Genomic DNA, 16945 nt, shown 5'->3' with positions numbered 1-16945 from the left:
AATGGTGCCTTCACAGATGTGCAAGTTACCCATGCCATGGGCACTAACACACCCCCCCACACCATCAGAGATGCTGGCTTTTGAACTTTGCACTGATAACAATCCGGACTGTCCTTTTCCTCTTTGGCCCGGAGGACACGACGTCCATGATTTCCAAAAACAGTTTGAAATGTGGACTCATCAGACCACAGGACACTTTTCCACTTTGCGTCATTCCATCTCAGATGAGCTCGGGCTCAGAGAAGCCGGCGGCGTTTCTGGGTATTGTTGATATTTGGCTTTTGCTTTGCATGGCAGAGTTTTAACTTGCACTTGTAGACGGAGCGACGAACTGTGTTCACTGACAGTGGTTTTCTGAAGTCTTCCTGAGCCCATGTGGTTAATATCCGTTACAGAATGATGTGGGTTTTTAATGCAGTGCTGCCTGAGGGATCGAAGGTCACAGGGATCCAATGATGGTTTTCTGCCTTGCCGCTTACTTGCAGAGATTTCTCCAGATTCTCTGAATCTTTTGATGATATTATGGACTGTAGGTGATGAAATCCCTAAATTCCTTGCAATTGCACGTTGAGAAACGTTGTTCTTAAACTGTTGGACTATTTGCTCACGCAGTTGTTCACAAAGTGGTGAACCTCGCCCCGTCCTTGCTTGTGAACGACTGAGCCTTTCAGGGATGCTCCCTTTATACCCAATCATGACACTCACCTGTTTCCAATTAACCTGTTCACCTGTGGAATGTTCCAAACAGGTGTTTTTTGAGCATTCCTCAACTTTCCCAGTCTTTTGTTGTCCCTGTCCCAACTTCTTTGGAACATGTTGCAGGCATCAAATTCAAAATGCACAATAAAGTTTAACCATTTGAACATTAAACATCTTGTCTTTGTTGTGTATTCAATTAAATATAGGTTGAAAAGGATTTGCAAATCATCATCTTCTGTTTTTATTCATGTTTTACACAACGTCCCAACTTCACTGGAATTGGGGTTGTACATACTGTACATACTTGTACCTACTCAAAACAACAACATTTACAGCATTCGGCAGGCACTCTTATCCAGAGTGACTTACAATTCCAATATTTTACAGAAGTAGTCGAAGGCAGAATTAGGAGGCTTGCCCGAGGACACTTATTGGTGTAGTGTAGGGGGCTCGAACCCCAGTCTACAGCATAAAAGAGAGAGGCGTTACCCACTACACTATACAACCCATTACCCAAGCAGATCTGAACCAGGTGATGGGGATGTGAGTCTCCAGGCCTGCTGTAGGTGTCTGACTGACTCTCAGGTTAAGTGATGCAGTTCAGTCCTAATGTTTGGTACTGATAATGTGTGATAGTTGGGTGATGTGTGATAGACTACGCTGGAGTCTGTGATGTATGTGTGGATGCACATAAACTTAATCTAATAAGTAGTAAACATGCTTCGTGTTTGGCTGGGATTTGGGTTTCAGACCCATGCGCTCCTCGACACACTTCAAAGGGCGCAGAGCCAGATGTGGCCCACGCGCTCATTAACTCCTCTCGGTGCACGCGCGCCATGGCACCACCACAGGCTCCACTATAACCACAAAGCATGGCAGAGACCCAGAGGGCTGCTGTCCCACCCAGAGCAGCTGCTGTTTACACCAGTGCAGCTTTCCGCTCTCCAAAAAACACAAACGGACAGTTTCAGGTGCAAAAACACAGCGTTTCGTTTGGAGCTGCTTTTTAAGGAGTGGGCAGAGGCGCTGCTGAGCGCTGGAGAGTGGTCCTGACCAGGCTTTCTCTTCTAAAGACAGCCCCGAACATCTGTATGGGAAGTGTTCTAGCTCCTAGCTGCTCATAATTGGAAGCTTCTTGGCAGGCTGTCAAATGTCTCTCCCAGTTCAATTAGTCGAGTTTGGGCAGAAGAAGTTGAAGAAGCTCTATCTCCATTAAATTGGCTCCTCTAGAAGTTCCTCGCCTTTTAGGCAGCTATTAAACGCACCCCGTTTTTCTCTATTATGTCTCTAAAATGTAAATACGCTGTTTACCCTGTTTAGAGCTGTCAGAAATGTGGTCGAGGGAATCAACGATGCAATTAGTGAAGACACATTCTGACATCTGAGAAATAGTCTCATAGTTGCCAGTGTGTTGGATTTGGAAATGTTAACCCTTGAAACTCCAGGCTTAATACTTAGAAATTAAGTTGTATTATGTAGTGTCTACTTTGAACTGTCCTCTGTACTAAATCTGCAGTCTTTAACAACTAATTCAGAATTATCCAGTAATTACACTGAATTATTCAGTAATAACAACGACCTACTCAGTATGAAATACTAGGTAACTACTATGAATTACTGAATAATTATTGTGGAAAATTCAGTACAGTCTATTCAGTAACTACTTAATACGAAATAATGAGTACTATAAATTATTAAATAATTATTGTGGAAAAATTCACTATTCAGTAACTACTACCAATCTATACTAACAGTATGAATTATTGACTAACTACTATGCATTATTCAGTAACTACAATGAACTGTTAGTATGAATTATTAAGTAACTACTATGAACTGTTCAGTATGAATTATTAATAACTACTATGCATTATTCAGTAACTACAATTAACTGTTCAGTATGAATTATTAAGCAACTACTATGAATTCTTTAGTAACTACAATGAACTGTTCAATATAAATTATTAAGTACCTACTATGAATTATTCAGTAACTTCTGTGAATGATTCAATATTAATTATTCAGTAACTGCTATAAACTATTCAGTAACTATTGTGAATTACTGAGTAACTACTATGTATTATTTAATGACTACTATTAAAATTCAGTATGATTTATTTAGTAAGATCCATTAATTATTGAGCAACTACTATGAATGATTAAACGACTGCTTTGAATGTTTGAACTGCTAATCTGTACTATTCAGTGGGAGTTCTTCAGTAGCTACTAAGACACTAGTATCTAAATGATGTAGTCTTGTGAAGTGAGTGAGGAACTGAAGTGTAGAGCCGCATTCAGACCCTTAGTGTTTAAGGGGTTAACTTCAGTCCAGCTGGCTACCATCTGCAGAGTTAAAACATATTTAAACAAATTAATTCAGTGAGTTAGCAATTCTCTGATTTCACTGTTGGATTTATTAGGGGTCCAAGCACCTGATAGTTATGCGGGGATGTTTCTGCTTCTGTTTGCTTTATTCCGAGAAGAAATCTGATTTCAGTACTGCAGAAGAGTGTGTGTCGTATTTACTGCATGGTGGACACTTCATGGCGGCTGCACTATGTCCAATAAATAAACAGAGAAAAGTCGCTGCCGCACCTTGTCAGGCTACAACTGCTCTGAGCGCCGCGCCTGTTCCACTACAAACCCTAACGACGCAGGAGGACTGATTTCAGCACCACGGACAGCGACCGCGCTCCTCCAGCCGGGCAGCGCTCTGCCCAGCCGCGATTCATCTCACGCGTTCAGATGAGTCATGAAACTTTCGTCCGAGGATTGCTAATGAAAACGACCCCAGCTGAGCCTGCACTGATTTATAGCGCTGCTCTCTTCCCTTCTTTTTTACGCGTTTGGCTATTTTCAGGTCACTGGGCTGGACAGGCTCCAGCAAGGCGCGGTTCATTCGCACTGATGTGACATCTTTATTCAGAAACGGGTCTCCATTCACAACTCTGACGTCCGCCTTCATCAACGCTCTGACGAAACGTGCTCTCATATAAAGATTGGCAGTTACGCTCTACAGCGGAAAAGTGCAGGACTGCTGCTTTGCCGAGGTGAAATATTGCGCTCTCTGCGTTTTGACAGTTCATTTTTTCCTTTAATCGGTGCCCGCTGTCTGCCTGGGAGGACTCCGCAAAGGTAAGTCCCACTTTGCGCTTTTCTGCAGTGTTTAAACCATATTTGCGCGTTGTCTTTACGTTTTTTGCAATAGTCTATGCGCAACTAGACCATTTTGCACAGTAATTTAAGCGCACTTTACGCTTATTATAGTACTTCAGACACACTTTAGGCTTTTCTGTAACATTTTTTAGCTTTTATGCATATTTTGCGCTATTTTAAATCGTGTTTTGGTACATTTTGCGCTTTTCTATAGTGTATAAAATATATGGAAAGCTTAAACTAAGGTGTAACTAATTAGGCGAAACCAACTCCTACAGTTTGCAGTTGAGCCATAAACACTGGTTCTGATTTCAGTCGCTTATTTTAAGAGATATCAGGATAGAAACGTTTTATTTTGTTTCTCCATCTGTTGAGCAGCCTTGGCTCTGTTCAGCGAGGCTTCATCTCCATCCTCAGGTCTCAATGACATTCAGCTCTTTGGAGGAAGAACAGCCACTTTAGCAGAGAGAAGATGGCCATCCATGTGGAGGGGGTGGCGGCGATAGTCATCTTCTACTTGCTGATCCTGTTCGTGGGCATATGGGCCGCGTGGAAGAACAAGAACTCCGGGGTGGAGGAGGGAGCGGACCGTAGCGAGATCATCATGGTCGGGGGGAGAGATATTGGACTCTTCGTGGGAGCTTTTACCATGACCGGTAGGGCTCGGTCTGAGGAGACCACCCCAAACCTGCTTTTCATATCCGCAGAACTTTCTGCGGGGTCTCAAACCTGCCCTTTACCGGCGAAAGCGTGCGGCGCTTCAGAGCGAATTACAGCAGTGATCAAAGCAACTTTCAGTACCTTGGCTAAGTTTTTACGAGTCAAGGAAAACATTCCACCTGTTTGTTTTCATGGTGATGCTCAGGGAGACTCGTTAACACTGCACGTTCAGTCTGAACCCTCCACTGCTTCTTATTTATTTATTTATTTATTTATTGAAGAGTTTACGGTCTTGTAAATCTGCCGCACACACACAAATGCATTTTACCTGCGCATTTAATTTAATGTTTCACGAGTTTACGCTTTGTGCAAATCTACTGCACTCATCTGCTTTACTGATGTCTTTTATTAATTATAATTATTTTGTAGGGTTTTTTTTTGGGGGGGGGTGTTCTTGAGAGAGCAAATTCTGCCAAAAAAAAGCAAAAAAAAAAAGTTTATTTGTTTATTTATTTGTTTATTTATTTATGTCACGTCATAATTAACGTTCTAAATGTAAATGTGCCGTTTTCTGTATTCCCCGTGCGTGTGTGTGTGTGTGTTGACCGCTGTGCTGTGTCTCAGCGACCTGGGTCGGAGGGGGCTACATCAACGGCACGGCTGAGTATGTGTACCTGCCGGGCTACGGCCTGGCCTGGGCGCAGGCTCCGTTCGGCTACGCCATGAGTCTGGTCCTGGGTGAGTAGCGCCTCCGTGACGCTCACTGACTGAAAGGCCTGTTACTGCTGCCCCTCTCACCGCCGCCCGGCTGCTTTAATACAGTTAGCTACCCCTGTGCAGGTGGTCTGTTCTTCGCCAAACCCATGCGCTCGCGAGGCTACGTCACCATGCTCGACCCATTCCAGCAGCTTTATGGGAAGAGGATGGGGGGCCTGCTCTTCATCCCGGCGCTCATGGGCGAGATCTTCTGGTCGGCCGCCATCTTGTCAGCTCTGGGTAAGAAACTGAGATGACGGGTTAAAATGCTCTGGTAGTCTAACTGTTACTTTCTTACACAGGCTAAACCTTAAATATTGGTTCAGTTGGTTTTGGTGTGTGGGCCTGTGCAGTTTAAACCTGAAGTACCCCAGTGTTTCAGTTTCTTTTTCAGTGCATTGCTGTTTTTAGACATTGTTCATTTCAGTCCCACCAGCTAACAACGTCTCTTTCTGCTCAACAGGGGCGACATTGAGTGTGATTGTGGACATTGACATCAACATGTCTGTGGTCATTTCGGCCCTCATAGCCATTTTCTACACGCTGGTGGGAGGAATGTACTCGGTGGCCTACACAGACGTAGTTCAGCTCTTCTGCATCTTCGTGGGACTGGTACAGTTTATTATCCCCTCATTTTAGGACTGCCGTAGAATGCTGTCAGTTACGTAGAGCTTTTAATTTAACTGTTGACTGTGCTTTTTGTAAAGTACAGCTACGGTTTGCGACTATACCATAGGACTATATGTTGGAGAAACCTGCCCCCTACTCTGAACTGGCTGGATTGGAAACTGGAACCTTTCTCAGACGTATTCAGATTAGGTTTTCTTTTAGCTGGTCTTAGATCTCCATAAAAGGGTCGCTCCTATCCAGTATGTGTTCTGCAGTGTTCAGCTTGCTAGAATGTCCTTGAGCTATAATCACAGTCAGTGCTTCCACATTACACACAAATATTTCCACAGTTGATATTATACCAAACTGTAGAATCACCGGCATGCATTCGTTGAATATCTAGAGCCTGTCATTTCAGTGAAAATTGTGGCAAATATCTCACAATATCACAGAGACTGATTGCCTTGCATTCAGTATTTTATTTGTGTGGAATATATATAATGCAAATCAGGATGAGGTGAAGCTCTGAATATTCTGAAGCTAGAAATACACGTCATATTGTGTTGCATTGTTCCAGGACAAATGCAAACTGCATTAAAAAACATTCTTCACAAAAAGAAGGGTAAACCTCTGTGTTCTGGCTGCAGTGGATCAGTGTCCCTTTTGCGCTGTCAAACCCTGCTGTGTCTGACATTGGAGTGACAGCGGTGAAAGAGCTGTACCAGGACCCGTGGCTGGGGCAAATTGAGAGCACAGATAAATGGATGTGGGCTGATAACTTCTGCCTTCTGGTAAGTGGGATTCACCTAAGCACCCAGGCTAGGTCAAAATTAGTTGTTGGTTTTAAAAATATCCTTTCATTTCTTACTTTTAAAAAATCTTACAGAGAAACAGATGAAAAGAAATATGAAATCTACACATTTACCAAAAGTGAAAGAACACCTTAAGATCCTTAAAGGCATCTTATAAAAACCTGTGCTTACATTACTGAGCTCTACTTACTGAGTTGAAATGTGTCAAGCTCTACAGTGTAATTGGATTCTGTAACCTATTCCAAATGAAAGGTGCAGATTAAAGAAAAACTAAACCCTAAAGCATGACCCTGTTCGGCTGGAGAGGTAAATGATATATTTCTAAATGTCAAGGACTGGTTATGGAACGCAGTGATTTTCACACTGACATCATGTAAATGAAAAGCAATGCTGTCGTCTGTGTGTTACAAGAAATGGCAAGCCAGTGTTGCAAAACAGGTCTAAACTATGCATAAGCATGTAATTAATGTGGTGTACAATAGCAGAGGATATCAGTGAGTTTTAGTGTGGAGAAGTAATAAATGAGAAATAAATGTCCTCATTGTCAAATATGTAAATATGAATTTATATATAGTTCTTTAGTGACTGTGTTAAACTGTAGTGCGTTGACTGTGCTGTTGTGTGTTGGTGTCTTGCTGCTTGGTGTCTGCATTTACTATGCTATTTTTGTTCCTAGATGTTGGGGGGAATACCCTGGCAGGTCTATTTTCAACGGGTTCTTTCTGCCTCTTCAGCTACCTATGCCCAAGTTCTCTCCTTCTTGGCCGCATTTGGCTGCATTGTCATGGCCGTACCCTCTGTCCTGATTGGAGCCATTGGGGCCTCCACAGGTAAGTTAATACATTAGGGCCTCTGCTAAGGTCTTTGGTAGGGTCAGCTGTACTTTAAAGCTGGGGTTACACTAGACGACTTTTACCTTGATATTAGCCCTGATTCATAGTCTGGGTGATTCTGTGCTAGTTGGCAGATTTTTGGGTCAGTTGGAGTCGACAGTTGGATAGAGAATTGAGTAGCGAGGGGCGAAGACGCAGATTTTTGGCCTCCCGATCGCATTTCAGACCAGTCGGGGTATGTCAAACATTTTTTGACCTGACTCCTGAGAAAAATCTAGTGTTATGGACTGATCAGCGACTCAATCTAAACTGAGAACGCGAAAGAAGAAAATACAGCAAGTAAACAAAGAAAAATGGCCACTCATGTGTGGAGTGAAGCTTTTAAATGAGCTTGTGGCATAAACACAATCGAGTTTACGACATAAAAAAAAAACACACTGAACACATGTTTACCTGCTGATTCTTTACTGTGTCAGTGCAAGTGGCAGAGAAAATATGCGCAGCAGCGAGACGCTCCACGTTTATTTGCGTCTCCTGGTAATGAACATGAGTTCATGTAGTTCCATTCAGTTAAGCAACAGCTTAAAAGCTGAGAAGTGTGTAATCTCTAATCATTTATAGTGTGATCTCCAATTTTTCAGTCACCCCAAAAAATCTGCAAAACTGGTCAGATAGTATGGGATGTTCCATCTTTTTATAATCTGTTAAGACTTAAAAGTTAAGATCTGTTAAAAGTTGTCTTAGTTGTCTTAGTCGTGAAAGTATTTTGGCAATAGGCCTTGACTCAGTATCTAGCCAGTAGCACAAAGTAGAGTAGACACTACTTCAGGTGTGCCAAATCCTATTACTGGAGAGATACCCTTCAGTTTTATTTCAGTTTGGCTAATGTCATCAGTGTAGCCCCAACAGTTTGACCATTAGAGGTCATTCAATTGGAGACAAGTATGTTTGATTAGCTTCACTCACATGTTGCATAATATTCTGACATTTTACTGTGGTGATTACTGTTCACTCTTAACCTGATTACCCACAGTCAGGTCCCTGACAAAGCATTGCAAGCTTCCCATCATGTTACTGGCCAAAGTCTATTGTTTTGCCAGTCTTGTTTAGTAACTACCAAAAGACATTTAACAACTAGCAAAAGATGAGTTGTTTCCAGTGCGGTCCAAAAGAAACCACAGCCAGCTAGCCAATCTAGTAAATCAACTGAAGGTGCCCACTTGACTTTAATGTGAGTAAATTATGAAGAGAACATTGTGCCTTTACTGCCAGACATTGAAATTAACTTTGTTACATAAGCAGTTTGCTGTTTTGCACCACCAGTATGGAAGCCGTATTCATGCTTTCTATATATCACACTGCCAGGTTCTTGACAATGCATTGCAAGCAGCCTGTCATGTTACTGGTCAAGGGCGCTGTTTTGCTAGTTTAGTTCTTTTTTGTTAAGTAACTAGCAAAAGATTCCTAGCACCTAGCAAATGTTAGATGTTTCTACTGTGGCCATCGAGAAACCTTAACCAGCTAGCCAATCTCATAAAGCATTGTGTATTTAACTAAAGGGACCGGGTCCACTTGACTGTAATGTAAGCAAATTACATCTTAAGAAGAAATGCTTGCCTTTACCACAGAACACTGTAGTAATCGTTCTTAGGAGATTTGCTATTTTGGGACCAAAGCAACCACATTACTGCTTTTTTGGATAATGGCATGTACCTGACAGTAATACACTATATTGCCAAAAGAATTTGCTCATCTTGCTTCACACGCATCTGAAATTGAGTGGCATACCATTCTTAATCTATAAAGTCTAATATGAGGTCGGCCCACCCTTTGCAGCTATAACAGCTTCAACTCTTCTGGGAAGGCTTTCCACAAGGTTTAGGAGTGTGTTTATGGGAATTTTTGACCATTCTTAGAGAAGCACATTTGTGAGGTCAGACACTGATGTTGGCCGAGAAGGCCTGGCTCACAGTCTCCGCTCTAATTCATCCCAAAGGTGTTCTATCGGGTTGAGGTCAGGACTCTGTGCAGGCCAGTCAAGTTCTTCCACACCAAACTCGCTCATCCATGTCTATATGGACCTTGCTTTGTCATGTTGGAACAGGAAGGGGCCGTCCCCAAACTGTTCCCACAGAGTTGGGAGCATGAAATTGTCCAAAATTGCTTGGTCTGCTGAAGCATAAAGAGTGCCTTTCACTGGAACCACCAAACTCAAGAGTCATCCATCGGATTGCCAGGTGGAGAAGCGCGATAAGTCCCTCCAGAGAACACGTCTCCACTGCTCTAGAGTCCATTGGCGGTGCTTTACACCACTGCATTCGACGCTTTGCATTGCGCTTAATGATGTAAGGCTTGGATTCAGCTGCTCGGCCATGGAAACCCATTACATGAAGCTCTCTACGCTGTTCTTGAGCTAATCTGAAGGCCAAATGAAGTTTGGATGTCTATAGAGATTGACTCTGCAGAAAGTTGGTGACCTCTCTGCACTATGCACCTCAGCATCCACTGACCCCGCTCTGTCATTTTACGTGGCCAACCACTTCGTGACTGTGTTGCTGTCGTTCCCAATCGCTTCCACTTTGTTATAATACCACTGACAGTTGACTGTGGAATATTTAGTAGCGAGGAAATTTCATGACTGGACTTGTTGCACAGGTGGCGTCCGATCACTGTACCATGCTGGAATTCACTCTCCTGAGAGCGACCCATTCTTTCAGAAATGTTTGTAGAAGCAGTCTGCAGGCCTAGGTGGTGGTTTTATACACCTGTGGCCATGGAAGTGATTGGAACACCTGAAATCAGTGATTTGGATGGGTGACTGAATACTTGTGAAAATTGAGTTTACCTTATCAAGAACATGCAGTCCACATGATACTGGTAAAGGAAACTGATCTAGTGTTTTGCTAGTCTAATTTCTGGTTGTGTTGTCAAATAGCATAGAATCCTTAACATCTCAGGGAATGTAAATGTGAGTTTTATTTTTAAGTAGATTAATTTTGCTCTTTTTTACAGAACAAAAGTTTGTCCTGTGAATAACTTTCCAGGACTCAATTAATAGCTGATTTGTTTGGCCAATATTGTCCTTTCTTGATATAAACTAGCAGGAGATTAGATGTTCCGAGTATTGTCCTCAACAAATTATAACTAGCTAGTCAAGCTGTTAAACAATATATATATATATATAAAAACAGTTTTTATGGCTGTGACAATGGAATTATGGAAACCAATCTTGATATATCAGCCCAATTTACCACTGTACAGACTGTTCTCAAGAGCATTCGAAGAATATATCCTTCAAAAAACAACTCCCTTGAACAGATAGCTGTGCACAATAATTTACCCTGTATTTCCTTTTTGCAAGCTTGCCATATTCCCTGACTTACAAATTGATCATTTAACAAAGTCAGTCAGGTGAAAGCAGTATTTCTACAGTAATTTCTCCTTATGCTTTAAACTTTCTTCCCTGCTTATTATCCGAAACATCAGTGAAACGTGTGTGCTGATTATGATTGCGCGCCAGATGCTAAACATCACATGGGAAAAAACGTCTCACTGCTACTGTCTGACTGTTTTTCTCAAATGCACTCTCACGACAGGGAGGTCTTTCCCCTGCCTGTATTGACCAGGGGTGGTGGCCATGTTTCCGTCAGATCTCTAAAGAAATGTGTAAATAACAACAGCTGGTCTCCCTCATCTATTATTGAGGATGTATCCGTTTAACGATGTGAACTCTGTAAATATTACATCTGAGGGAAGCACTGACGAATCAGGTTTAATCTACTGATTTTCACCATCAAAGTCACAGCGAGACACTGCTGCTTTACCTATTAGAAAACACAGCTATAACTAGACACTGAATTAGATGAATTGAGATGTGACCGTGCAAATTTAGGATATAACTGACTGTATATTGACGATTGTATGTATAAGGTCAGTTTCCCAGGTGCACATTAAGCACAGACTGAATCAGAATTTAGTGGTAAACATTGGCATTGTAATTTAGTGCAAAATGAGGTTTAATACATGTTAAAGAAACCAAAGCATATTTTTACTGGCAAGAAGAGCACTTCTGAAATTGTAAGCCAAATATAGAAATCAGTATGAATGTACCACCTTTAATTTACTTAACCTCCTGTTATTAAGTACACGTTATTAATTTTCAGGAGATATTCCTGAGGAACTCAGCTCAACTATGGGTCTGAACGGTTAAGTAGCTCTCAAGAAGCTGTTACTGAGAAAAAGACATGGACAAAATAAAGGAGAAAATTTGCAGATCAAACAAAGAAGCTGTTGGTGTTCTCAGAACAATGTACTGACCACTCCAGATCAATTGGATGTGTTTTGGGAGTTTGAAAATTTCTTTGAATAACTGAAAGCAAGCCTTCTGAAAAGAATGGAAGCTGAAATAAAGGGAAAAGGTGGACACACTAAATCCTGAAAAATAATGAATTAAGGCAGCCTCTGACTTGCTTACAATAAATAGGTGCACATTTGAGTAAATAAGTTTTCCCTTCAGATACACTCAGTAGAATTGCCTGTGGTACATTAATACCTACAATGTAAAGTGCTGTAAATTCTTCAGTGTGGGTACATAACATCATTCTTTATGATTTGTAGGCTGAAGTTTATGCTACGTCATGGTAATCGTCTCTCCACTTTCCCTTGCAGACTGGAATCAGACAAGTTATGGGCCAATCCCGCCCATGAAGAAAGATGAGTCAGAAATGATTCTTCCAATCGTGTTGCAATACCTGTGCCCGCCCTATGTCTCTTTTTTTGGATTGGGTGCGGTTTCTGCAGCAGTGATGTCATCTGCTGACTCATCCATCCTTTCGGCCAGTTCCATGTTTGCTAGGAATATCTACCAGTTGGCCTTCCGCCAGTCGGTGAGCACTTGTCTGATGTTATAAAAAATAATGCCGTCCGGGTTTTATAGACGCACACACATTCACTGAGCCATAGACATTCCTGAAAATGGTGTTTATGTTCTAATACGCATAAACACACATAGTTAGATATTTAAACGTTTTTTTTAATTTGATCTTTTTCGCTGGCGTTATACCATAGATTACAATAGAGATTAGGCTGCAAAAAGCCTTTTTAAAACTGTTCCATGTTTCTAGTTGCAAACTTACAACAATCCAGCAATACAACAAATTGAGCTAGCTCACTGTTTTAGCCAATGTTTAAATCCATTGTGACTGAATGTCTCATGTTGCATATTTGTACACTCTAGGCATCAGACAGTGAGATCGTGTGGGTCATGAGGATTACCATCTTTGTGTTTGGGGCTCTGGCCACAGCCATGGCCCTCCTCACGGGCACAGTATACGGGCTTTGGTACCTGAGTTCAGACCTGGTCTACGTGATCATCTTCCCCCAGCTCCTCAGTGTCCTGTTTGTTCGAGGTACCAACACCTACGGCTCGGTGGCCGGCTACATCTTTGGTCTGATCCTGCGCATTGGCGGCGGTGAGCCCTACCTCAAACTGCCCCCTTTCATCTATTACCCTGGGTGGTACATCAAAGAGTTGGTCCACCACACCACTCAGGAGGTGGAGCACCTGGTGGTCCAGAAGTTCCCCTTCAAGACAATGGCCATGCTTGCTTCTTTCCTGGGCAATGTGGCCTTCTCCTACCTGTTCAAGTACCTGTTCGAAAGCGGCACACTTTCTGCCAAGTATGACTTCCTGGATGCTGTGGTGGCCAGACACAGTGCTGAGATTATGGACAGGACCACCCTGGTGAACAGGAACATCATCGGGTTGAACGAGATGGCTCCTGTGCGACCGCGGCTCAGTGTCACACTGGCCAGCACTTTCACCAGGAAGGAAACTTTGACTGAAGAGGATGAATCAAGTCCAGAGTCACCCAGTCATGAAAATGAGTAAAGACCACTGCCCTTTAATTTCAGACTCAGTCCGCTGTGGAGAACAATGAGAAGGACAGTGCCTGAATGAACATCACATTCACGTGAGGATAAAAGAAGGACAAGTTTAGTTTCCTTTCACCATACGTGTTGGATTTTCCATCGCTGCTACAGGACGAGCATAAGACATACAGTAATTGGCTCCCCATGCAGAACAGCAAACGTGGAGAAAAAAGGTTAGCATTTACATCAAGGAGCCAAGCCTGCTGCAGGTTCTCCTCTTTGGAATACCTGCACTTTGGTGTGGTATGTATGAAACAAATTGCTCCTCTCTGCTCTCATGAAGAAGCATAGATACTGTGACTATACACTATATGTGGTGAGGTAATAGCAATATTAATTTCTCTGAACCTCTGAATGAGTTTGTTTTAAAAAGTGGAGAAAAAAAAAAACTGACTGAATAAATATACTGTGTATCAGCGTAGACGTTTAAGGAATATGTACCTCCTAATGTCAGACCCCCAGTTAGTACAGTAATCTTATTGTCCTGTCATGAAGTGTATAAAAATATTGTCATTGCTAAAGTACATGGTATAACTGTGAGATAACTGCACATCCAGCATAAGTCTACATTATTTTACTTTGTGCAATACAAAGCTATTTTGAGAACAGGGTGGGGAATATACCGTTGCAATCGCCTTAAATAGAAGCATTAAGTGGGGGGGATAGTGCTGCTGAATTCAAAATGGTTCCTGCTCCCACCGCATCAGGCACGTATTTTACTCCCCGTGTAGTGGATTACGTGTTAAACACGGAGCCATTTCAAATTCAGAAAGATGTTATGCAAACAGCTCAGCAGCCACTTTGTTGGGACTTGAAAATGAATGTAGCTGCTACAAAAGACTTACCTGATATAATACTCATAAGGGACCTGTGCTGTGTTATTCTGTGATCTGCAAACTCATAAACTCTTTGCAAGAAGCTGTTGTGTACCTGGTTTAGGGCTAAATCAGTATCTGTGTTCATTTGTTGTCTTAAAGATGAAAGATTTTTTGTGTGTGATGTGTCTATTTATATTTATATATTTTAAGAAAAAAAGTATAAATGCATATCGTCATTTTAATGTGCTGGTAGAGGTAATATTCAGTTTGGTGAGAAACAGCTTTAGGCCAGTAAATCTATATTTATTTATGTATTATGGCCTAAAAATATTGTTAGAAATGTAGAACAAATCAACATAAATAAATTCTGTTATTAAAAGGTTTAGTGATTGTGTCTTTTTGCTATGTGGCTCACGTTCAACAAGTCCATATTACGCTAGTTTTTGTAACATAACAAAACCCTTAGTAATAACTATATATATTATTGCTATGTTTTTCATTTTCACACAGTGGAAGTATCGCATTTTTAAATTCCGCTGCACTGTTATCGGGCTGAATGTCGCTCCCCCGCAGTGGCTAGCTTAGAAAGCAAAAGCGTGTATGAAAAACGTGACAGAATTTATGGTTTAACTCACTTTCCCTCTATCCTCCATCTCCAAAGTCACAATGGGGTAGGTGGGTGGGGGGGACTAAAAAGTGGCTCTAAAAATAGTCCCTTCGTTATTTACATCACGCTAAGTGCTCCTCCAGTCTTGCCAGGGTGGAGTGTAAGGCGGAGTAATTGTGGAGGGGGGAGGAAGTGAAGAGTGGGCGGGGGGTGGTGGTGGGTGGATGGGCTGGGATGGGCCTTTTATGCCTCCTGTTTTCTTCCACTGCGACAGTTCCCCGAGGCTGCTGAAGGTTGGGGGTTGGTGATGGCGATGGCGGTGGCGATGACGCAGGCAAAGCTGCCCCACCCTCTCTTCTCCTGCGTCCCTTCTCGCTTGTCCTCCATCATGTCCTTGCCGTCCTAAAGTTTAATCCAATTAAGTCTCTGTGGCAGGAGATGCCAGAGATCCATTCACTAAGAACAACAAAGTGCACTCGCCTTGATTAATAACCAAAAACAAATGCTTCAGTTTAGCCAAAAGTCCGAGCGATTTAGTGTCTTCCAGCTGAGGGGGTGTTCATGGCCATCAAAAATAGCATCTGGATCTGACCCATAGACCGTATGTGCAGACGAGGAATACCAGGATATGGGTTTTGAATAGCATGGGTTCATAATTCTGTACATTTAAGAAATCTTCACTGTCAATTAAAAATAAAGGGTTATTTGACGCAATGCCGTAGAAGAACCACATTTGGTTCTTAGTTCTACATAAATTAATGATTGAGAAGTAAAGATTGTTTTGATTTGAAATGGTTCATTGTAGAGAAACTTACTGACTCAGATTTCTTTACAGTGGTGGTGATGGTAACCAGGGATTACAGTATCTAGGACACAAATATAGCTATTTTATTTACTATCCAGAATGACTAGTGAGCCTGTATGTGTCTTCTGAGTTGCTACGTGTAATGCTGAAAATGGAGCAATGGTACTAATTGCCCTCACACCCTGCATGTCTATCAGAAAACAATGTCTCGAGCATCAGGCAACATATTAATAACTATGTATGTATTTATGTTAACTTTAAATATGGTAACTGTCTGAGAGGTGTGAAAAAGAAACAAAGTAAGTGTGTGTATCAGTCTCTGTGTGTCACCACCACGGTGAACAAGACTCAGTGAGCAGCTCCAGAATAGAACATTTCTCTCTGATTGCCTTCCTTTTTTAATGAGTTTGTTATGAAGATTTTTTTGTAAGATCAGTGAATTCCCCTTTTAAACAAACTTAATCGAGTGGTCTTGAATTCTTTCCATCGAAGAAGTTCTTTCGGGACTCAAAATTGGTTCTCCAGTGGCATCACTCCAAAGAGCCTCTTTCTTTCTTTAAAGAATAGTACTGGTAAATCTTCATTCCTAGTTAAATGATCATCAATGGTTCAGACTGTAAACTTTTTAGTTCCATGGATGTTCATGTATCACTTGGACGATTTACATTTCTTGTCACGTCCTGCATGTATGACTCAGCCTATTAATGTAATGGAGCCGGTTCTAGACTCTCCCTCTGAAATATGTAACTTACGATTCAATCAGCTTGGAGACAGAGAGAGGACATGTGTCCTGTTTTATAGTCCAATCAATCAACTCAACAATAACTACCTCCATGTTTTACAGCAGCTGGCTAAGGCAGCATTTTGCATACCGAGTTAAAACTACTCTGGTATTTTCCAATCACAGTGAATAAATAGCTCATAATGTTCCAGGAAATGGGGTATTTGATGTTACATAGCATTTTTAACCTGTAGTTTTAAGAAAGCAATCTTTGACCATGGAAACCCAAGGAATATTACACTCAAGTGGTCTATTTAAGTGAAATGGCATTTTCATAATATACTCCATTTCATTTATAGAACCGCTTGCTCCCCTGTGTGCTGTAAGAGACCAGAGTAGAAGGCCATCTGTGGCCCCGTCCCTTTCACTATGTTAGTATTAGATAATAGCGCCTTCGTGTACCTGTCAAGGAAGTCATCAGTCTTATCAAAGGAGGCAGCTTAATCAGATTGGCCCTCATTAAACCTGGTTTGGTAAT

The 16945-nt window shown here is 41.8% G+C and overlaps 1 protein-coding gene across 2 annotated transcripts; it reads left to right on the top strand.

The window, feature by feature from the left end:
* The first annotated feature begins 3066 nt into the window (after positions 1-3066).
* On the top strand, positions 3067-14653 carry slc5a7a (solute carrier family 5 member 7a). 2 transcript variants are annotated; one of them, XM_017715139.2, is made up of 9 exons: positions 3067-3834; positions 4273-4511; positions 5140-5253; positions 5356-5511; positions 5735-5883; positions 6528-6671; positions 7369-7522; positions 12194-12411; positions 12762-14653. In XM_017715139.2, the coding sequence occupies exons 2-9, from the start codon at positions 4328-4330 to the stop codon at positions 13413-13415; spliced, it is 1773 nt and encodes a 590-aa protein (XP_017570628.1). In that variant the 5' UTR covers positions 3067-3834; positions 4273-4327; the 3' UTR covers positions 13416-14653. The 2 variants fall into 2 exon arrangements, with proteins under 2 accessions (XP_017570628.1, XP_017570629.1); XM_017715140.2 differs by having other exon boundaries at positions 4234-4511.
* The last annotated feature ends 2292 nt before the right edge of the window (positions 14654-16945 follow it).

This window comes from Pygocentrus nattereri, chromosome 12, assembly GCF_015220715.1.
Source record: "Pygocentrus nattereri isolate fPygNat1 chromosome 12, fPygNat1.pri, whole genome shotgun sequence".
In the NCBI taxonomy this organism is placed as follows: Eukaryota; Metazoa; Chordata; class Actinopteri; order Characiformes; family Serrasalmidae; genus Pygocentrus; species Pygocentrus nattereri.
The sequence above is the reverse complement of the archived record's forward strand: the minus strand, read 5'-3'. Positions and strand labels throughout refer to the sequence as shown.

Excerpts from the sequence above, each read along its gene's own strand:
- slc5a7a (XM_017715139.2), top strand. The coding sequence starts at position 4,328 with ATGGCCATCCATGTGGAGGGGGTGGCGGCGATAGTCATCTTCTACTTG. Across the intron at positions 6,672-7,368 it reads CTGATAACTTCTGCCTTCTG|ATGTTGGGGGGAATACCCTG; the intron begins GTAAGTGGGATT and ends TTTTGTTCCTAG. Across the intron at positions 12,412-12,761 it reads AGTTGGCCTTCCGCCAGTCG|GCATCAGACAGTGAGATCGT; the intron begins GTGAGCACTTGT and ends TGTACACTCTAG.